The 21,911-nt window shown below is 44.7% G+C and overlaps 2 protein-coding genes and 1 long non-coding RNA gene across 3 annotated transcripts; 2 read left to right on the top strand and 1 right to left on the bottom strand.

Annotated features, from left to right (window-relative positions):
* The first annotated feature begins 5,010 nt into the window (after positions 1-5,010).
* On the top strand, positions 5,011-13,306 carry LOC310750148 (putative methyltransferase). Its single transcript, XM_083587999.1, has 6 exons — positions 5,011-5,231; positions 6,785-6,945; positions 8,073-8,286; positions 10,285-10,385; positions 11,657-11,794; positions 13,133-13,306. Exons 1-6 carry the CDS (start codon positions 5,121-5,123, stop codon positions 13,215-13,217), a joined length of 810 nt encoding a protein of 269 aa, XP_083444125.1. The 5' UTR covers positions 5,011-5,120; the 3' UTR covers positions 13,218-13,306.
* Positions 13,307-14,255: 949 nt separating this feature from the next.
* LOC310750232 lies at positions 14,256-15,618 on the bottom strand. The gene is made up of 2 exons (XR_014542000.1): positions 15,325-15,618; positions 14,256-14,590 (listed from the first exon to the last, which is right to left on the bottom strand). It is a non-coding gene; the product is annotated as an uncharacterized lncRNA (long non-coding RNA).
* Positions 15,619-15,668: 50 nt separating this feature from the next.
* CYB5D2 (cytochrome b5 domain containing 2) lies at positions 15,669-21,589 on the top strand. The gene is made up of 4 exons (XM_083588008.1): positions 15,669-15,960; positions 17,058-17,198; positions 19,617-19,803; positions 20,532-21,589. The coding sequence occupies exons 1-4, from the start codon at positions 15,708-15,710 to the stop codon at positions 20,743-20,745; spliced, it is 795 nt and encodes a 264-aa protein (XP_083444134.1). The 5' UTR covers positions 15,669-15,707; the 3' UTR covers positions 20,746-21,589.
* Positions 21,590-21,911: the final 322 nt, after the last annotated feature.

Below are 21,911 nucleotides of genomic sequence, written 5' to 3'. Positions count from 1 at the left end.
TTAAGTACGGACCTCCGGAACGAATTAAGTACTTAACCCGAGGTACCACTGTAGATGTGTTGTTGTTTAGTCGTTTAGTCGTGTCCGACTCTTCGTGACCCCATGGACCAGAGCACGCCAGGCACTCCTGTCTTCCACTGCCTCCCGCAGTTTGGTCAAACTCATGCTGGTAGCTTCGAGAACACTGTCCAACCATCTCGTCCTCTGTCGTCCCCTTCTCCTTGTGCCCTCCATCTTTCCCAACATCAGGGTCTTTTCCAGGGAGACTTCTCTTCTCATAAGGTGGCCAAAGTATTGGAGCCTCAGCTTCACGATCTGTCCTTCCAGTGAGCACTCAGGGCTGATTTCCTTAAGAATGGATAGATTTGGTCTTCTTGCAGTCCATGGGACTCTCAAGAGTCTCCTCCAGCACCATAATTCAAAAGCATCAATTCTTCGGCAATCAGCCTTCTTTATGGTCCAGCTCTCACTTCCATACATCACTACTGGGAAAACCATAGCTTTTACTATACGGACCTTTGTTGGCAAGGTTATGTCTCTACTTTTTAAGATGCTGTCTAGGTTTGTCATTGCTTTTCTCCCAAGAAGCAGGCGTCTTTTAATTTCGTGGCTGCTGTCACCATCTGCAGTGATCATGGAGCCCAAGAAAGTAAAATCTCTCACTGCCTCCATTTCTGTAGATGTAGAAGGGTAGAAATAATGAAACGAGAAAGAAACAGTATAACAAAAAGGAAAATAGACCCGCTTTGAGGAAGAAGGAAGTCTACAAAAAAAGAGTAAGAATAGAAAAATATAAAGTAGGGTAACATAAGTCCATGTGCAGGAGAATATGGATTTAAAGCTGGCTTGCCACATTTTAGATGTATTATCAGATATGAAGGACACATTTCACCCTGGCAAAAAACACTCAAGGTGGGTGCAAAGCAGGGCCAGTGAGAGGCATGGCTTGGGTGCCAGGTTCATTAGGGATCATAAATTGATAACGGTGGCTAAATTGTTTTCAAGTGGCCAACACAAAATCCTGTGGCAATGAGTTCCAAAGGTCACCATAGCCTCAGAGGAAACACTTATTGGGGTGAAACTCCATTCTCAAAAGAAAGGTGCCAGGGGGATCGACCTTGTCTGTATGACACTTTCTTATATAGCTCAGGTGCCTTAGCTGTGGTATATAGATGAAATTATCATCTGAAATTCAGAAAGCTAGGTCCTAAATATATACAGGTGTGTGTGTGTGTGTGTGTGTGTGTGTGTGTGTGTGTGTGTATACACATACACACACAGGACCTAGCTTTCTGAATATATATATAAAAATCCAGGTCACTGGCTGGAAGATTTGACTGCTGCTCATCTAGCAAATGCACACAACTCAGGGTCTTCTCTGTGGTGGAGCCCAGAATCTGGAACTCCTCTCAGAAGGTCCAGCGAGTCATTTCCTTCCCTCTGGAGGCCGATGAGAACAGGCCTCAATATTGCTTAATTTGTGCCCCCACGGCTGCTGGTTTTATGTTGACTGTGTTCTGCTCATTTTCAACTACAGTACATTATTTTAATTGTTTAAAAATAAAATAAAATGGTTGTTCGTTGTTTTGGTGAGGTCTGTTTGGCCAAAACTAGCCTGTAAATTTCTACATGAATAAAACCATAGAACTGAACTGAATATTACGCAGAGGTTCAGTTCTAAGAAAAATGCATATACATGAACTGAAGGCTGCACAGAGATACCGTTCCGTTCATGCACTAATCCCATTCATGCACCAAGGCAACCCCCTCTTCCAAATATTAATTTAAAATAGCAGTTAAAATGGCACTGACTGGAAAGCTTAATAATGAAAATTATTAGGTTGTGCGTTCTTCTTCTTTGGCGACCACTCATAGCCGAGTAAGATTGTCTTCCATAAACACGGTATTAACAATGAGTCCATAACTGACTCTGGAGGCCAATTCTGGATCCACATGTCCTTCCACAATGGGGACATTGGTTCCCGGTCAGGAGTGGATCACAGTGTGGATTTGCCAAGCATGCCTTCCTTTGAGCATGTTTCTTCCTTGAGTTCTGAGTTCAAGTGTCTTCAAAGTCCATGACACCTTTTGCAAAGGCTGTTCTCCAATTGGAGCGCTCGCAGGCCAGTGTTTCCCAGTTGTCAGTGTTTATACTACATTTTTTCAGATTTGCCTTGAGACAGTCTTTAAACCTCTTTTCTTGACCACCAGCATTACGCTTTCCATTTTAAAGTTCGGAATAGAGTAGTTGCTTTGGAAGACGATAATCAGGCATCCACACAACATGACCAGTCCAATGAAGCTGATGTTGAAGAATCATTGCTTCAACACTGGTGATCTTTGCTTCATTCAGTACACTGATATTAGTTCGCCTGTCTTCCCAAGTGATGTGTAAGATTTTTCGGAGACACCGTTGATAGAATCTTTCAAGAAGTTGGAGATGGCACTTACAAATGGTCCATGTTTCACAAGCATACAGTACGGTTGGTAGTACAATAGCTTTGTAAACAGGCATTTTGGTTTCCCTGCGAATGTCCCGGTCCTCAAACACTCTGTGTGTAGCAACCCTGTGGCCCTCCAGGTGTTGCTGGACTACAGTTCCCATCAGCCCCAGCCAGTCTGGCCCATCGGCAGGAATAATGGGAGTTAAAGTGCAGCAGTCTGGCAGTCCCCTCATTAGCATGGCTGGTGGCGGACTCAGTCTCCTGAAAATGCAGCAATACTCCTCAAAAGCAGCATGCGTGCCTCTTGGGAAAAGAAAATGGAACCTATTAAGCTACACCTGCGGCTTTAAAAAAAAAAGAAGTCAGATTTTCTGTGGTTTGGAAAAAGTCAGAAGAATACTTATAGGAAGCTGTTTTATGCCAGCTCAGACCATCAGGCCATTTAGCTCAGCACTGTCTACTCTGACTTCGTCCATGGAGTTTTCTTGGCAGGGATACTGGAGTGGCTTGCCGGTTCCTCCTCCAGGTGGATCACGTTTGGTCAAAACTCTCCACTATGACCTGTCTATCTTGGGTGCCCTCCTCGGCATAGTTCACAGGTTCTCTGAGTTATTCAAGCCCCTTCGCCATGGCAAGGCAGTGATCCATGAAGAGGAGAAGGAGGGGACGAGATCCATGAAGGGGAGAAGACTCTTGAGAGTCCCATGGACTGCAAGAAGATCCAACCTATCCATTCTGAAGGAAATCAGCCCTGAGTGCTCACTGGAAGGACAGATCGTGAAGCTGAGGCTCCAAGACTTTGGCCACCTCATGAGAACAGAAGACTCCCTGGAAAAGACCCTGATGTTGGGAAAGATGGAGGGCACAAGGAGAAGGGGACGACAGAAGAAGAGATGGTTGGACATTGTTCTCGAAGCTACCAGCATGAGTTTGACCAAACTGCGGGAGGCAGTGGAAGACAGGAGGGCGTGGCGTGCTCTGGTCCATGGGGTCACGAAGAGTCGGACACGACTAAACGACTAAACAACAACATGTCTACTCTGACTGGCAGCGACTCTGGGGTTTCAGACAGCGGGGTCTCTCTCAGCCCTGTCTGCAGATGCTGTGGATTGAATCTGCGACCTTCTGCATGCCAAGCACACGCTCTGTCCCCTGAGCTATGGCCCTTCCCTCAGAAGGACAACTACAATTCTAGGAGTTCCCTGGAAATAGGGACTTATTGTTAAGCCATTCTGAACACTGTAGTTCTCCTTGCAATTCTCAGCAGCCCTAACAAACTACAGCTCCCAGAATTCCTTGGGGGAGTTTAAAGGAGCATCACAGTGCTTTAAAGCTGTGGTGCGGATGTGGTTCTGGATTTGGAACAGATGCGCAGATTTGCAAAGTGAATTTAGCTCCTCAGCGACCAAACCCTCCATCTTCAAGTACCAGCCTGCTGTGCTCAGCACTGACTGGCTAGTGCCATTGCAAAGTCCACCCACCCCAGTTTTCCATGCAGGCTAGCGCTGATTGGTTAAACCTTGTAGCAATCACACACAGGCCCCGCCTCAATCGCCAGTCTCAAGATCAGGGCGGGGTTAGGCTGGCTGATCAAGCGCCGCTCCGGCATAGAAAAGGCATACAAGCTGCTTGTGGAAAAACCGATTGCTTCGTTGCTATTCACTGTGTAGCTGGAAGGAAAGTGTGGGAATCTGGGGAGGGTGTATGTATGTGTTGTGTTTGTGTTGTGTTCTGAAGGGCACAAAAATAAACTGAAAAGGAGCCAGGAACTTTTGCCTGCAAGGAGCTGAATTGTGACTCTATTCTTTTTGCATCTCTGTGGGAATCATCTGTCAATCATCGCTGTTACGCTCCGGCTCAGTAACTCCAGGAATGGAAGGATGCAGGAGCCTGAGCACGATTCCACCCCACCCCCTGCAAAGTAAATTTTCCAAACATAATCGTGCATACCTGAAAAGTGGGAGCAGGCAAGTTTCTCACTGAATCAAATGAGCAGAATAGCCCGCTGCTGCACATTTTTGCCTCGCGTCTATTAAATGCGAGAAACTTACTGTTAAAAACAAATAAAAATCTGGAGATGATTCAAGGGGGAGCAACTTGACCCCCGCTCCGCTACCCCTGCGGAGATCATTGGAGAGGGAGCTGGCTTGTTTTTTACTAAATGATGGGGCATAAGCCTAACCCAACCTCACAGGGTTGTTGTGAGGATAAAATGGAGAGAGGGAGAACCATGCATAACACATTGAGTTCCTTGGTGAATAAAGTGCAATAAACAAGTGCAGCAGCTGCACATCTTTCCAGTTGTCTGCAATTCCACATATCTCTCTCTCCATCCCTGCCTCTCATTCATTCATTCCCTTCCTTTTAATTTTGTTTCTCTCTCACGCGCGTTTCGTCATCCAACGTGGCATGCTGGAAAGTCGATTTCTAAACTACTCTTCCCAAGGTGCCTTTCCTCCAACACCTTTCACTTAGGGTGACCTAAATCGCTTTTATTGGTAAAGGCTCCGTTCCGGTTAGCTCTGTTCCGGGTTTTTACAACGTCCTGCAAAGGGGGCGGGGGGGGAGCAGCTTTTTTTCCTGATTTCTGTTCCAAAGTTTGCAAGAGCGAAGCTCACCCTTCGCGGATTAATAAAACGAGAGAGCGGACGAGAAAGCTGCTTCTCTCCGGGAGAGATGGCCGCTCATTTGTTTGCGGCCAAAGATCACGCTGCTGTCTACCAGAAATACAGGTTCCCACCCCCGGAGAACCTCCAAGGTGTGATCCTCTCCTACCTGGAGAAAAAGGTAAAAAAGGGGGGGCGCGTCGGGAGAAAGCAGGCATGCAATCAATCAATCAATCAATCAATCAAGCAGCACCTCCTGCCCGAGAGGCTGCAGAGCTGCTGCCGGTCAGTGTTGGCAGGAGAGCTTGATGGGCCACGAGGAAGGATGGTTGGCTAAGTGGGAGGGTACTTGCTTAGCATGTAGAACAGGCTTCCTCAACCTCGGCCCTCCAGATGTTTTGAGACTACAATTCCCAGCATCCCTGGCCACTAGTCCTGCTAGCTAGGGATCATGGGAGTTGTAGGCCAAAAACATCTGGAGGGCTGAGGTTGAGGAAGCCTGGTGTAGAAGGTCCCAGCTTCAGTCGCCAGGTAGGGCTGGGAAAGACTGCTGGTATTGGGTACCTTTTGTGAAACTGAAAACACTAAGGATCCTCCTCTCCAAACACACGCATCCTTGAAAATCGAAGAGTCCATGCCTTGCAGCTGTTAACAGAAAAAAGTTGTATATGAGTTGTCTTCAGGAGGGAAGGAACTAATAATAATAATAATAATAATAATAATAATAATAAATTTATATTCTGCCCATCTGACTAGGTTACCCCAGCCACTCTGGGTGGCTTCCAATAAATTAAAACACAGTAAGACATGAAATATCTAAACACTTTCAAAGGGTGTCTCTTGCTCTCTTGGTTTGTATTATTAAAACCATTTTTAAAATTGAGCTAAGTTTTCTTTTTAAAAAAATGAGCTCTGATTCCTGCATTGCAGTGGGTTGGACTAGATGACCATTTGCAGTCCCTTCCAATCTTACAATTCTCTGTATGAAAAAAAGCCTCTCCTCGATCCTGAGCAAGGGCAGAAGTTTCTAATTCCAGAACAAAACATCATTTTTCTTACCTTAGGCGGAGCCTCCGAGCTCTTAGCATTAAGTAAACAATAAAAAGCCAAGCTCCAAATAATTTCCTCCCTTTGTAAGGTTTCATGCTTTCCTGAACGTAAGAAGACACTGTGGTGGGTAAAGATTGATAGATTCCCACTGCAAAGTTGAAAAGAGGTGAGGCATATTAGTCACTGGAAAAGAAAAATAGTGAGTAAAAGCATTTGGCGAGATGAAAGAGGCCAATGTGTTCCAACCATTTTTTCAGGCAAAGATTAAGCTTGCTGGTGTTGTGAAAATACTTCTGGAGATTTGCTAGCTAAGATGCTACTCTTCCTGTTTGACTGCAAGAGGAAAAGCTGAGCTTGAATCTTATCCCACATTGCCCCCTACTGAGTAATCCTCACCGGCTCCTGTCATTTTCTTTCACCGAAGAGGTTTACAACCCCATCCTTTACCTATTCTGAGCTGCTGGGGCAGCGGACTTTCCCCAGGACAATTGGAATGCCCTTGAATGTTCTGTGACATTACAGTAGCCCGGCCAATGGCAGAGAAGGGTGTGTGCATACCAGGTGATGGCTGGTTTACGGCCTATTTGTTAGGGAGTGAGAACTGGTGTCTGGAATAGAGAAAGATGTGGCCTTGTAAGTGAATTGATGCTATGCTTCTCAATATGTGCTGCTGTCTTCCCTCAGAAGATGACCTCCTTTCATCTGGCCGTGGACGTGGGATGTGGCACAGGCCAGAGCAGTCACCTGCTGGCGAAGCGTTTTGAGAAGGTGGTCGGGACAGACGTAAGCGAAGCTCAGATCGAGGAGGCCAAGCGAACTGCCCACCCGCCAAATGTCTCCTACCTGTAAGTAAGGGTAGACTTGGCACACATGTGTATTTAACAAGATGTTTATACCACTTGACTGCAGTAAGATCTCCAAGCAGTTTGCAAGTTATATTTTAAATTGCCGATAAAAACAGTGAAAAGCAATTTCTGGGTCTGTGAAGCATGCAATGATTTTAATTGCTTTTCACTGTTTTTATCAGCAATTTTAAATATTTATTGGAAGGTCACACCTTACTGTATGAGTCCTCCTCTTTAAAGCACCCAGAAGTGGACTCTGGACTCTAGATATGAGAATCAAGTGGCTCTATTGTTTTCTGTGGCTCGGAAAATATGCTTCTGTTACCTCACATCGTTTAACGCTTTTGTTAAGTGCAGCAGCAGTGCTAGAATCCTCTGAAATGCCTATGAACGGTATATTCCGACCTCTTTTTCTTAATGGTGACACGGACCGTGCATAACGTAGAATAATAATAATAATAATAAATAGCAATAATTTATTTATACCCCACCCATCTGGCTGGGTTTCCTCAGCCACTCTGGGTGGCTCCCAACAGAATAGAATCAAACATTAAAAACTTCCCTAACCGTAAGAATATTCTTCACAACTATGACCAGGGCAGAGGGATGGGGTATATGAAGACAAGCAACAACTATATAAACTATAATGTTGTTCACTGCTCCTGCTCAGGCTGCACAGAGAAAGCATTTCAGCTCCTGAAATTCATTCTGATTGTGCAGATAGAATATAACGGATAGAATTCCACAGGGCAGGATATTAGTGTGTGAAAACAATCAAGGTCGAAGGATCCCTAGGCATGCACCGCCAGAGGGTGGAGATGTCAGGCACCATCCTGGTGCCCAGGCATTGAAACTTGGTCGCAAATGGCCAGTAGCCAGGTGCAATATATGCCTGGCTAATTTCGAACCCTGGTGGCGAGTACAAATTTGGCCCGGTTGTCAAGACCAGCCAATGTTTGTGGCTTCTCATCTCTGGCAGAGCAGCCACCATAGAGAACAGAGCTTTTGCTGTGGATTCATGACGAGGTGGTTTAGGAGGCAGACACCGCAAACCCCCACAGCCATTTTGATCACCTGAGCGAGTGAGACATAGCAGTTAACAGCCACTTTGCCCTTCGCTTGCTCAGCGTGTGCCCTGCGGAAGAGCTCCCCTTTGAGGACCGCTCTGTGGATCTCCTCACGGCCTTCACTGCTGCCCACTGGTTTGACATTCCCCGCTTCATGAAGGAAGTGGACCGCCTTCTCAAGCCGTCCGGCTGTGTGGCCTTGAGTACCAACACCCTCGACATGCGGTTGCACTACAAGGACTGTTCGGAAAAGCTCACAGAAATCTTCCAGGAGGTAAGACCGATGGCGCAGTCTTCCTAAGTGAACCATCGCTGTGGGAGGGATGGAAGCCTGAGCAGGGCTTGGGAGAAAGTCTGTTGAGGTCTGCGCTCCGGACATGATCATGCGTCATAGAGCTCTAGCCCAATGGTTGCCATTAATTTGACTCTGAATTGATTTTAGAATGTATTTCAAATAATTGATTGTGATTTTATGTAAACTGTGTTACTGTTGTTAGCTGCTCTGAGCCCGGCTTTGGCTAGGGAGGGCGGGATATAAATAATAATAATAATAATAATAATAATAATAATAATAATAATATTTCCAGCCATCAGGGGATTTGTGGCAATGTTTATGTAGCTGGAACAGCATCACCCACACACAAGAGGGAGGTTATCAGCAAGCTTGAAGAAAACCTCAAGTTTTGCAGAAGTATTTTAAAAATTGTGTGTTGGTGGTGGTGGGGAACTTAAGTGAGGAGGGAGGGAATTTATAAAGAGCTAGGTGGGAAACTGGGTGGGAGGGGCATTGAAATGGAGTACCATATTTTTCGCTCTATAGGATGCACTTTTTCCCCTCCAAAAATGAAGAGGAAATGTGTGTGCGTCCTATGGAGTGAATGCAGGCTTCAGGCAGCTATCCGCAAGCCTTCGGAGCGCGGCGGGAGTTCCCGCCGGGCTCAGAAGGCTTGCGGATAGCAGCAAGCTCCGGGAGCGAAGGCGAGGTTGCGCGCAACCTCGCCCCCGCTCCTGGACCCGTTCTGGGGGCTGGGGTTGGGGGAAGCTCGGGCTTCCCCCGCCCCAGCCCCACGGCTAAAAACAAAGCCAAGACAGCTAGCGGGATCCATCCCGTTCGCTGTCTTGGCTTCAGCCAAAGCCGTGCGCAGCCTCTCTCGGCTGGAGAGGTTGCGCGCGGTTAAAAAGGAAGCCAAGATAGCCAGCAGGATGGATTTTTTCTTTATTCCCCCCGCCCTAGAAAATACGGAATAATGCAGAGAGCATAGCTGGCTGGCTGGCTGGCTGAATCACTAGGACTATTCCACACTTTAGTGAGCCAAGGTGTTTGGGGACTTTGATGGAAGAACACCCAAGTGGTAGAGGTCTTAAAAGTGTGGGGAAAGAGATGGAGAGAGGGGAGAAGAGAGAGTTCTCCCCCCCACCTTCTTGGAATACTAGAATTTGGAATTTCCGTATTTTTTGCTGTATAAGACACACCTTTTCCCTCCTAAAAAGTAAGGGGAAATGTGTGTGCGTCTTATGGAGTGAATGCAGGCTGCGCAGCTATCACTGAAGCCAGAACAGCAAGAGGAATTGCTACGCAGCAATCCCTCTTGCTGTTCTGACTTCAGCGAAAGCAACGCAAAGCCTCTTCAACAACATTTGAGTCTAAATATTTTTTTCTTGTTTTCCTCCTCTAAAAACTAGGTGCGTCTTACGGTCGGGTGCGTCTTATAGAGTGAAAAAGACGGCATGTAGTAAAATGGATAGGAAATTGATCCAGGACAGACAAAAATGTGTAATGAAACCGAACGACTTCATGGAGGAGGATATGTCAATTAAGATAAGGGCTGTTGGTGTTAGCAGGTGAACTTATGCCACCAAATACCAGCATCAATGGGGCAGGGACTATTCCCTTCAAGCCCTCCTTGTGGGCTTCCCAGAAGCATCTGATTGGACATTGTGGGGAGGCTAGATGGACCATTGCTCAGCTTTAGGGGGGCTCTTTGTGTTATTAAAGAGCCCAGCTGGAGAAGACTGTAACAATGATAGGAATGGAACCTCCATATTGCGCCGTACTAACAAAATAAAAATAAAAATGACAACTTCAATATTAAAAAAATACAAATCAAAGCTATGCCTCTTTAAAAAAAAAAGCAGAAGTTTAGCATGAAAGTTATCTACACCTGGGGAGATGCCACATTAAAGGAGAGAGAAGAAAGAGCTGTTGCTCACTAGCCGATACCTGGTGTGCGATTGTCCCAGGACCTTTCAGCTTTCCTTTTTGCCTTCACAGGTTCAAGGCCAGATTTTCCCATATTCAAACGAAAAGATCAAATTTGTTATGGACGACTACAAAGCAATCTTTGATTCCCTGCCATTTCAGGACAAGGAGAGGTGAGTGGACTGTACCAGATTGTCTGAAATAATCCAGCTATTTGCTGTTGTGAAACAGCAATCCTGTGCATGTTTACGCAGGAGTAAGTCCAGTTGCAATTCAGCGGGGATTCCTCCCAGGTAAATGGCTCTATAGGATTGCTGCTTGCGACCTCAGCCGACCCGAGTCCAGCTGCTGAGAACTTTACTGCAGAAAGGGGGACCTGAAATGATCAAGGTGTGGTGGGAAGAAAGGCTGGAGCATGTTTGCAGATTTTTAGCGGAGAGAAAAACTGACAGCTGGATTTCTTTAATTCAAGGGTGGGACATTTTCCCCATGGGCTGAGTTCTTTGAGGGGGAAGCGGTTGTGGGGCTTAATGCCAAATCTGTGTGACCCAAAGCACACCCACACCCCTACTCCTCCCCCTTTGCACCTACATTACACCCCTTCTCACATGCAAACATGCATCTATACACACATGTATGTCACCTCCAACACAGACCTTGATATGATATGATGGGAGAGGCCTGGTGGGCCAGAGGTTTCTTGATGCTGATATATTTATTTATCCTATCTAGATGTTGGCCAATAACGCAAGTTCTCTGGGTGGCTTCCCATTTCTTATCTTACTATTATTTTAAACATATGTGTAGATAGATAGATGATAGATCCAGTGCTTTTTTCTGGGGGGGACACAGGAGTACGCATACCCCTAAACATTTTGTAAATCGTTGTACTTTTGTCCATTTACTGTATTTATTTTCCCCAATTTGAACTATAAAATGGTGGTTTTATTGAGTCAAAATGAGAGTACCCCTAAAAAATTTTTTTAGAAAAAAAGCACTATCTCTATCTTGATATAGATACAGATATAGACTACTTATTCAGTCAAAAACCCCAAGGGGTTTAATCCGAAAAAAGTGAATTTGATAAATACAAAATGTGATTATTATTAAAATAATAATAATGATAAAGCAGAAATGTGGTGTAACATAGCTGGAATGTTTTATAGCTTAGAAATGTAGAGAAAACATAACAATGCAATAGATTACTATTGTTATGATGCTTAACAGCATCAATAATTTATATACTGTTTTTGTGCCAAAGTGTATTCTAAATAGTTTAAAACTATTTCTACACCTGAACTACAGAAGGGGAAATAGAAATTAAAACTCTAAGAACTGTTGGATTCAGCAGGGGTAGGATCATTCTGTTGTTCTGGATGCTGGACGCGGTCAACAGAATTTCTTACACAGCTGCTCTCTTCTCTAATGTGTCTGTTTCTTTCAGGATCACGGAAATTCTTGATAAACTGCCAATGAGTGTCGCTGACCTGATGGGATACATCCAGTCATTCTCTCCATACCAGATTTTTCTAAAAGCCCAGCCTGAGGCAGCAAAATCTCTCATCCAAAACACCGAACAAAGGTAAAGAAAGAAAAGTGTATTCAACCAAGTAATGCCTGTTTTCTATTTGTATATATTTATTCATATAGAAATTTTCAGGTTGTTCTTGGCCAAGGACCTGTCGTTTTTTTAAAAAGCTTTCCAAATTTCAGATATTAATTCCATCTCTATATCACAGCTAAGGCATCTGAGCAGCATAAGAAAGAGGCTGTGTCATCCAGATGAGGTTGACCCCCCCCCCCGGGCCCCTTTATTTTGAAAACTTTGTCCATGCATACCCTTGCAAATAATATCTAAATGTTTTTTTTCCTGTGGTGTCTTGGGAACCTTTGGGACTCATTGCCATATGATTTTGTGGCAGACACTTTAAAGCAGTTTGGCTGCTTTTACCCTTTTAAGCTAATCGCAAAGCTACTACCTCCGTGATACTGCAGCATCCCTAAAGGTAAAGGTAAAGGGACCCCTGACCATTAGGTCCAGTCGTGACCGACTCTGGGGTTGTGGTGCTCATCTCGCTTTATTGGCCAAGGGAGCTGGCATACAGCTTCTGGGTCATGTGGCCAGCATGACTAAGCCGCTTCTGGCGAACCAAAGCAGTGCACGGAAACGCCGTTTACCTTCCCGTCGGAGTGGTACCTATTTATCTACTTGCACTAGCGTGCTTTCGAACTGCTAGGTTGACAGGAGCTGGGACCGAGCAACGGGAGCTCACCCCGTCACGGGGATTCAAACTGCCAACCCTCTGATTGGCAAGCCCTAGGCTCTGTGGTTTAACCCACAGCGCCACCCGCATCCCATGCAGCATCCCTAATGATAGACAAAAATGCAGCTTATATATTCAGAGCAGGAATATATTTGATAACACAGGCACCTGAGTGGCCATGCTTGGAGACAACTGTGCATCAGTAGAAATGTTTTTATTGTTGTTAGAAGTTGTATTTTAGCTCCTTTTTCTCTTATCGTACATGAAGGCCTCAGGTGCTGAAGCGGGTTATAAACTGGTAAAATAAGTTTGCTTGAGTGTATGTGATAAGCAAACAACGCTAGTGGGTTTTAAAGAAGCTTTGTGAAAAAATAAGGAATATTGCAAGAATGCAAATATGTTTGTAAAGGTATTTTAAAAGGCGATACTAAATTTGGGGAATGCGTAGATAAAAATTTAAATACGGATGATTGTCAGAGAAGCTGAGGGAAGTCCAAAAGATGAAAATATGTTATTTGGGAAATTGTTTGATTGGCGATATTTGTGCAAAACTTAATAAAAATTTAATTAAAAATAAATAAATAAGTTTGTTTGTGTTTTTGGATTGTGCTTCCAGCTGACCCCTGACTGCTTCCTCTTTAAACTTCCCTTTCCAGGATCCTGGAGACGATGGGAGTTTCGTCTCGAGAGACCAAGCTGGAGCTCTGCACTCGGCACGTTTGTGTCCTGGGTTATAAGTGACTTGGATCTAGTTAACGAATGACCCTCCTGAGGAAACAGTGCCAGGGCACTCTTGAAAATTTTCCAATAAAAACAAATGTCTCATTTAATCGCAAGAGGAGTGGGGGAAAGGGTGTCAAATGCACTCAGCGGACCAGAATCAGCAGCAGCAGCAATGTAAATTTATTACTTTTAAGGGAAGAGAAAATTGGATGTATAGCAGTGGGATTGGCCAAGTCACAGGTTTAAATCTGTGGTGTTCACTGGGTGACCTTGAGCTAAGAATTTGCTCTAGATGTTTTTGGCCTCCAACTCCCATCAACCCTGCAGTGCCGACTGGGGCTAATGGGAGTGGGAGCCCAACAGCAGCTTGAGCAGAGGACCCACAAGCCCCTATGGGAACTAATAACCCTTTAGCCCAGAATCCCGTTTCCCACAAGAACAAAGCAGATACTTCTGGTCAGCCCAGAGGCACGACTTGAAGGCAAGAGATGTGGATTTCAAATTAGGAATGCAGGCAAGGCGACAAAGAGGAGGGAGAAGAATGAGTTTAAAATGGCAAACAGATATAAGCAAAATGAGGGAAGAAAAAGGAAGAGAGAATGGTTTTTTTCAGGAAAAGGGAGAGGAGGGAATGAAGACCCAAAGGCACAGATGGTAAATTCAACTGTAATCTTTTCCTTCTAGATACCCAGCCCATAGCTGTCAACTTTTTCCTTTTTTAATGGGAAATTCCCTTATTCCGAATAGGATTCCTTGCAAGAAAAGGGAAAAGTTGACAGCTATGACCCAGCCACGTTTCCTTTACTCTCCAGAAAGTACACACTCACTAAAATGCTATGATTTGGGCCATTCTGGCTCACCTGTCAAAAATAAATGTACCCCAGATGATAAGAAGAAGGAGGAGGAGGAGGAGGAGGAGGAGGAGAAGCAGCAGCTTCAGGGCTGCCTAGGATTTTGGTGTAACAACAAAAAAGGGGCGGGAAGAGAGAGGTAATAAAACCTCACGAGGAACGGTTGAGGGAGTTGGGTATGTTTAACGTGGAGAAAAGAAGACTGAGAGGTGACACAGTAGTTATATTCAAATATAGGAAGGGCTGTCACATGGACAAAGGAGCAAGCTTGTTTTCTTCTGCTCCAGAGGATAGGTCCTGAACCAATGGATTCAATTTATAAGCAAAGAGATTCTGACTAAACATTAGGAACAACTTTCTGATGGTACGAGTTGTTTGACAGTGGAATGGGCTACCTTGGAAAGTGGTGGACTCTTCTTCACTGGAGGATTTTTAATGGAGGTCTGGAATTCTTCAGCTGTGATTCCTGCATAGCAGAAGGCTTTGACTAGATGGCTTTTTGGTGTCTCTTCCAACTCCACAGTTCTAATTCTGTGAAACCTATAATAAATACTTCTGATCAGTAAGCAGCAACAAACCATTAACTAGCACGCAACTTCTCCCAACGGGCTGTGAATATTTGCGCACATTTGGATTACCAGCAAAACCATTGCCCTCACAGGTGAACCCCAGTAAACAAGCAAAGGATTTCAGAATCACCTCGGGGATCTTTTCCTTTGTTGAAACATTGATTTCCCAGAGCAAGCTACTGCAGAAAAAAAGGCTTTGACAGTTCAGCAAAAGCAGCTGTCATGAGGGTGGGGAATTCTGTGAAATCTGCAAACTTGTGGCATTGCCAGTTAAAAAACGCTTCCCAGTTTTATCGGGAAGTCCTCTTCTGTGAGGAACTGTATAAGGGCCATGGATTCTCACTATGGTGGAGAGTCCATCATAGCTCCCCCTCCAGTTTCAGGCATATCTGTATATCATACATAAGATATAAACCCAAATTCAGTGGATGGAACTGAGCTCCATAGCTTCCTGGGGGTGGGATGGAAGCAATTGCCCACCAATGAATTTCTACTCTGCCAAACCAAAATTCTGCACATTTCAAGGGCAGATCTCCCAACTTCCTTAAGCCAACATTAGAAGAACACGAGGGCAAGGAGAAAACCACAAACGCGGTCATGCACGCCCAGATTTGCTAAGATTTTCAAAGTTGTGAGGCTGCATATCATTTTTCGCATCACTTTTCAAAGGTTTGAACTCGACTTTTCATACACAGAGACACGCACACTCAGATTGGAAAGAGCTACTTTTTGTTTTCCCTTTCCCAAGAGGTGATGCCCAATCGCAGCTACAGCGGAAACTTTGAATTTCTTCATTGTTTTCTAGAGGCAACCTGTCTTTGAGCCTCAGAATGAAGGGGGTGGGAAGGAACGATCTGACGTTTTGGATTTCTGTGTTACTCTACTATTTTTGTCTCTATGGGCGAAAAGACATGGGGTCGCGTTGTCATAAAAAGAAAGAAGCTTTTCTATAAACCCTGAAAGCAACAGCCAATGAATGAGCTTCCAGGGAGCCCACGTGATCCCCTCCGTTGCTCCACCCGCGTCATCTTGAGCTCTGGCAAGCCTCAGCTCCTCCCACTTGAAGCTGTCCAATCCACGCCTTCTTCATGCTGCGAGGGGCGCTCGCTGCCTTGGCTCTGGGCTGGGCAGCCGCCTGGCTTTGGGGTGGCGGGTTCGATCCCCGCTCGTGGCTGTGGCCGGACCGTGATGCTGAGCTGGTCCTGAGCGCCGACGATCTGAGCCGCTACACTGGGGCGGAGGAGAGCGCTGGGCTTTACCTGGCTGTGCTGGGGCAGGTCTTTGATGTGCAACGAGGACGCAAGCATTATGGGCCGGGGGGCGCTTACAGCTTCTTTTCAGGTACCTGTTTAAGCCCCCTTTTATAACACCCCCCAAAAAACCCCCCAAAAATCTTTTACAGGTTGGTATGTTGAGCGTAGGCTAAACTCAGCCCACCAGATGTTTTGGGACTACAATTCCCATCATCCCTGACCACTGGTCCTGTTAGCTAGGGATGATGGGAGTTGTAGTCCCAAAACAGCTGGAGGGCCAAGTTTGGCCATGCCTGAGCATGGTCATCTCTGCTCCTTTTGCATACTGGAAGGTGTGTTGAGTGCTGGACATGCAAATAGGTGTGCACAGTTAGACTGGACTTTGTTACTCACCAGCATAGCTCAGTTGGTTAGAGTGCGGTGCTAAGAATGCCAAGGTCACATGTTTGATCCCCGTATGGATAACTGCATATTCCTGCATTGCAGGGGGTTGGAATAGATGATCCACAGGGTCCCTTCCAACTCTACAATTCTATGATTTATGCCCCTCACCCTTCCTCCCCAAGTTGCCCAGGGCAGCAAACAGACCTGCAATTTTTTTTAAAAAAAGCAAAGCAAAACCAGTTAAAACCAATTACAGTTAAAGCCATTCTTCCATCCTATGATCATGGGTTCGCCAGGAACAGTATTCTTTAGTCATCAAATGCCTGGGCAAACAGGCATGTTTTCAGATTCCTCCTGAAAGTTAATAATGACGGAGACAGAGAATGGAGGCCTTTTGTGGACTATTAAAAATGTATATATATTACAGTCAAATGAAATCACGGGCAGGATTTGAGATAAAAGCGGGGGGTGGGGAGGTAAAACAATTGTAATAGAGAATTTTTTAATGATAGTAGAAAGAGTTTGAATAAGAACACTGTGGAGACGAAGGTGGGAAGTCAACTTATGAAAAAATGTATTCGTTTTGAAGGTTATTGTGGAAATGGTTGGGGGGGGGAATTACACACACACACATAATGATGATGATGGAGACAGGTGGACCTCACAAGGGAGGGCATTCCAGACACATCTCTTCCAAATTCCTGCCACATCTTGAGGGCTGGTCCTGTAATAATTTCCTTGTTTTACCTGTTCACTGTTAGAATAATGATGATTAAAACATTTGCAATGTTCTTTTGCCAGGAAAAGATGCCTCTAGAGCTTTTGCGTCGGGCGACTTCACCCCAGCAGGACTGGTGGATGACATTTCGGGACTATCACCGTTACAAATGCTGGCCATCCAGAACTGGCTCTCCTTCTACAGCAAGAATTATGTGCTTATTGGTATGTGATCAATTGGCAGCGTTGAGGGAATCACCAGCCCCATTTTGGTTCCTCTCCTGTCTATAACCATTCTAGCAATAGCAGCAACATGTGCGTCAGAGTGAACGGCAGTGTGTGTGTGAGGTGGATTAAGACCATTATCGTTATTTTTTATATTTTTTCCTTCCCTGTTCATTAAATGCACAGGCAAATAAATGCATCAAGTGGAGGTTCCTCCATGTCTGTAAAAATAATGAAATCATGTAATGCAGCCCAAAAAGAATTATTTTTGCATTGGACCAGGCTCAGCTGAAACTTGTGTGTCAGTTTCTAAAGTATTATTATTATTACTTATTAAACTTATTAGTCCCCTGTTACCCAGTTGGGGAGAAAAATACAGAAATACATTGCAGTGGTGTCCCAACTTTTTTCAAAGAGGGCCAGATTTGATGAAGTGAAGGGCCTTGAGGGCCAACCAAAGTTGTTGAGTTTTTTTTAGGGTTGAAGTTGTTGAGGTTTTTTTAGGATTTTACCTCAGGAAATAAACTGCCACAGGGGCCGGATTAAACCGACCAGCGGGCTGGATTAGGCCCCTGAAACGGACTTTGAACATTCCTGCATTATAGCATAGAATAGGGGGTGGGAATCATATTGATCACATTAATATTCCATACAACTTATTTTCTGGAGGGGAAACTTGCTTACTACGTTGTTGTTGTTGTTGTTGTTGTTGTTGTTGTTGTTGTTGTTGTTGTGTACCAGGTGCCTAAAGTTACTTCACAAAAGTCTCGCCAGGCCCTGTGTCACCAACACTGACATTAAACATTATAAATATCACTGTGCCGATAATAAATATGATGAACGATAATTAACTGAGCTGCGACTGTACCCTGACAGGCAACCAGTTGGGGTCTGACACCCTCTTTAATGTGGGGTATTCAGGAATAGCAGATACGCCCCTTGGGCCTTCAAGTTGCCTCTTCTCCCAGGCCTTTAGTTAATTAAACAATCTACGGCCTTTTAAACTGTGTGTGGGGTTTTTTTATTGTTTTTGTTTGTTCACTACAGTGTGTATTTTTGTGTTTCTATCTTGTAAACCACCCTGTGGTCCTTGGACAAATGACAGTATAGAAATTTAATAAATAAATAGCCACTCCACACGTTTAAAGCACTATGATTGCTTATAATCACGGCTCACCCCCCCAGAGGATCCTGGGAGTTGCAGTCTGTTAAGGGTTCTGAGAGTTGTTAGGAGAGACCCCCCTCCCCATACAAAACTGCAGTCCCCAGAGTTTCCTGGGAAGAGGAATTGACTGTTAAACCACTCTTAAAACGGTAGCTGTGTGAGGAAAAATGGGTGTGTGTGTGTGTCTCCTAACCCCTCTTGGCACATTTAACAAACTACAGCTCCCAGAATTCTATTGGGGGGGGGGAGGAAGCTGCGACTGCTAAAATGGGATAAGAGTATTTTAAATGCATGTTGTGGATGTGGCCTAGATGGTGTTGTAAACAAAAATTGCCCTTTTCCCTTATGGGGTATCCAAGAGCCCATATAGAGTCCTTACATAGGTTCCCTATTGGTAGGAGAGAATAACAGAGGCCAACCAGAGAATATTGAGAAGCAAAGCAGCTAGTAAGCCTGATCTTTATTGATCTGTTGCAACAGGGTGTTCCCCTCACACACAGGAGGACGGAGGACCCAGAAAAATTGCATGAAAGGCCTTATAAAGACTTTTGAAATTTCCACCCTGTAGATCAAGACCACCCCCAGAAACATCATACATACATCACAGAAGGGGTGTAACCTAAGACCACCCCTCAGATACATCATATCTACATCACAAAAAAGGCAGTCTAAACAGAAATTTGAATGTTGTTTTTCTCCTGTTGTTGTTTATCTCCTGTCTGGCAGGTTACTTGATTGGATTGCCTGGGGAGCCTGGCCATTCTTTTGTAGTGATAAATACTTAGTTCCTGGGCCAGGTCACAGGCTCACACCCTATTCATATCTTAAATGTGTCCTTCAGACAGGATTTGTGAGGAAAGAGACAATGGGGAGGTTTCCCACTTTGACCTTGCAGAGAAAACATTTGGTCAGCTTAGGAATCAAAATGGTTCCAGGTTGGCCTTCCTGTGCTGATCTATGTATGTGCTTGGTTGGTACACTTATGAACATTACCATATATCTAAGACCATAAAATTCCTATCACAATGGTGGAACCTTCTGCGCTTGGATTTCATATAATCATAGAATTGTAGAGGTGGAGGGGACCACGAGGGCCATCTGCAATGCAGGAATCTTTTGATTTGGAAGATCTGTTATGACCCCTGGCAAAGGGAAGGACTATAAGTTGGGGGAGAGGCTGGTGAGTTGCTTTGATCGAGCTGCTTTATGGAGGGGCGTGGGATGATGGTGTTTTCTTTCTGTTCTTGGAACAGGCAAAGTGGCTGGGAGGTTCTATGATGAGGATGGATCGCCCACTGAGGCTCTAGCGCAGGCCCAAGCTCTCATCGAGGAAGGGCAGCGGATGCAGACCCGGGAAAACGAGAGGAAAAAGAGGTTTCCGCCATGCAATTCGGAATGGAGCTCGACTGGGGGAAGTCGGGTCTGGTGTTCAAAGCAGAGGTACGGTTTGGGAAGGGTGGCAAAATGGCGGCTGGCTGAGTCTGTGGTGACTCACCAGAGACGTAGTTCTGGGACCTAGAAAATGTTTTGTTTTTAGATACATACATTCATACATACACGTAACGTAACAAAATATAACAGCCAAATCAAAAGGGGATATTTAGAACTGAACATAGTAAGACAAATTTCCATACCAAAATCAAGCATAACAGATCAATATTCCAATGTTCCAAGTATCATAGATGGATTTACATTATCCCGGATCTTATTGCTGCATTACATTATAAACAGACCATTTCTCCATTTCTTGCTGTCCATCTTTCTCTGGTTTTGACCATATAGCTAGGCTTTAACCATGCATACTAAGTTCCACATTTTAGTTGTCCATTCTTTAATGGAGGTTGTCATTTTCCCTCCAATTTTGACAAATAACAACTCTGGCAGCAGTCAAGAGATGTAGTATTAATTCCCTGTCCTCTTTTAGTACAGTTTCTTTAATGTATCCAAATGGTAGTGGATCTGTAGTCAAGTATAACCTGTTATTACTTCCATTTTTGTTTCTACATGGTTTCAATTTTTTATAGTTTATTTACCCGTCAAGTATTATGTTTCAAGCTTGCTGTGTATTTTATCTGTGCTTGCTTTAATTTTGGCGAGCTGCCTTGAGTCCCATTTCTGGGGAAAAGGCAGAAATAAATAGGTAATTTGCTGCTCCCATGTATTTGCAGCGGTGGAGTTAACAGAGACTGGAATGGAGTCCCGAGGAAGCTGTATGAGCCCGGCTCCAGTCACAGCCAGTGCGTCTGTGTGAATACAGAGGGGTTGCCTTCTGAGCAGTCACAGTCCACCCAGATGAGTGACAGAGGTGACCTGGACAACCCTAACCTGCGAGAGTATGAAGGGTGCCATCCGCTGGCTGACTGGTGTGCTTTAAAAGACTGAACCATCTCTCTCTCCTCTTTCTCTCTCTCTCTCTCTCACACACACACCCACACCCACACACATACCTTACTTGTGGTTGGGCACGACGTTTGCAAATTATCAGCAAAGCAGAATTCAGTATTGTACTCCGAAATGGCTTTGTAAACTGTGGTTTGGTGAAACTGTGGCTATTACTGTGTCTGCTGAAACTGCTGCTGAATGTTGAGCAGGAAAGTGGCTCTAAACCAGTGTCTGCTTGGTGAGATGATGTCATGGTGCAAGTTCTAACCCCACACAGAGATTTCCCCCTTCTTTCCCCCACCCCCAACCTCTTGCAGAATTTAACTGCTCATCTCTAATGATTTGAACCACAATCGAGCAGATAGTTTAGGGAAGTTTTTAATATTTAATGCTGTATTGTTTTTAACACTTGTTTGGAAGCCGCCCAGAGTGGCTTGGGAAACTCAGCCAAATTATTATTATTATAAATTATTATAGAGCTTTCGATAAGCCCACTTTTTCCTTGCAGGGGAGCATAATTCGTATATCACAATAAACTATGGCTTGTGTTAACCATAGTTTAGAACCTGAAGCTCAAGGATCATTTGCTGTCCTGTGCCATGTTGGAGGGCAGTGCAGATCAATTACTTTTCAACCTCACACAAAAATAAGCAACCTACAGCACTATTAAATCTTTCCACCAGGTGGCATTTCTGCAACTAATGAACACATGCACACCATCAGATTCAATTAGGTTTCTTTATTACAAGAAATTACACAGGCATATAAATATTGAAAAAATACATCGCTTTACAAAGACTTGAGGAAACGTTGCAAAGTAATGATAAAAACCAGTGATTTCCCAGACTCAGATCCTTTCTTAGCCAGCCCATCCAGGCCCGTTACCTTCAACCATTATCTTCATATGCAAAAGGTGTTGGTTTACTGCAGTAACTCCAGGCAGCTTCCAGAAGGGACAAGGAGACTGCAGAAGTGCCCATTCTAGAGTTGAGGGCTCTCAGTTCTCAGGACAGCAGTTGCAGTGGTCAGCTAACCTGTGGTGTGGGTAGGGGTGCTGTACCACTTCAGACAGATTTGGGCTTGTATGATAAGACTGCTGACCTATATGCGAAAGAAAAATAAATTAACCTCCCTGCCTTGCTAGGGCACTTTCTTTTGTATACGAA

Source organism: Podarcis filfolensis (assembly GCF_964270895.1).
Source record: "Podarcis filfolensis genome assembly, chromosome: 15".
Lineage (NCBI taxonomy): Eukaryota > Metazoa > Chordata > Lepidosauria > Squamata > Lacertidae > Podarcis > Podarcis filfolensis.
The sequence above is the reverse complement of the archived record's forward strand: the minus strand, read 5'-3'. Positions and strand labels throughout refer to the sequence as shown.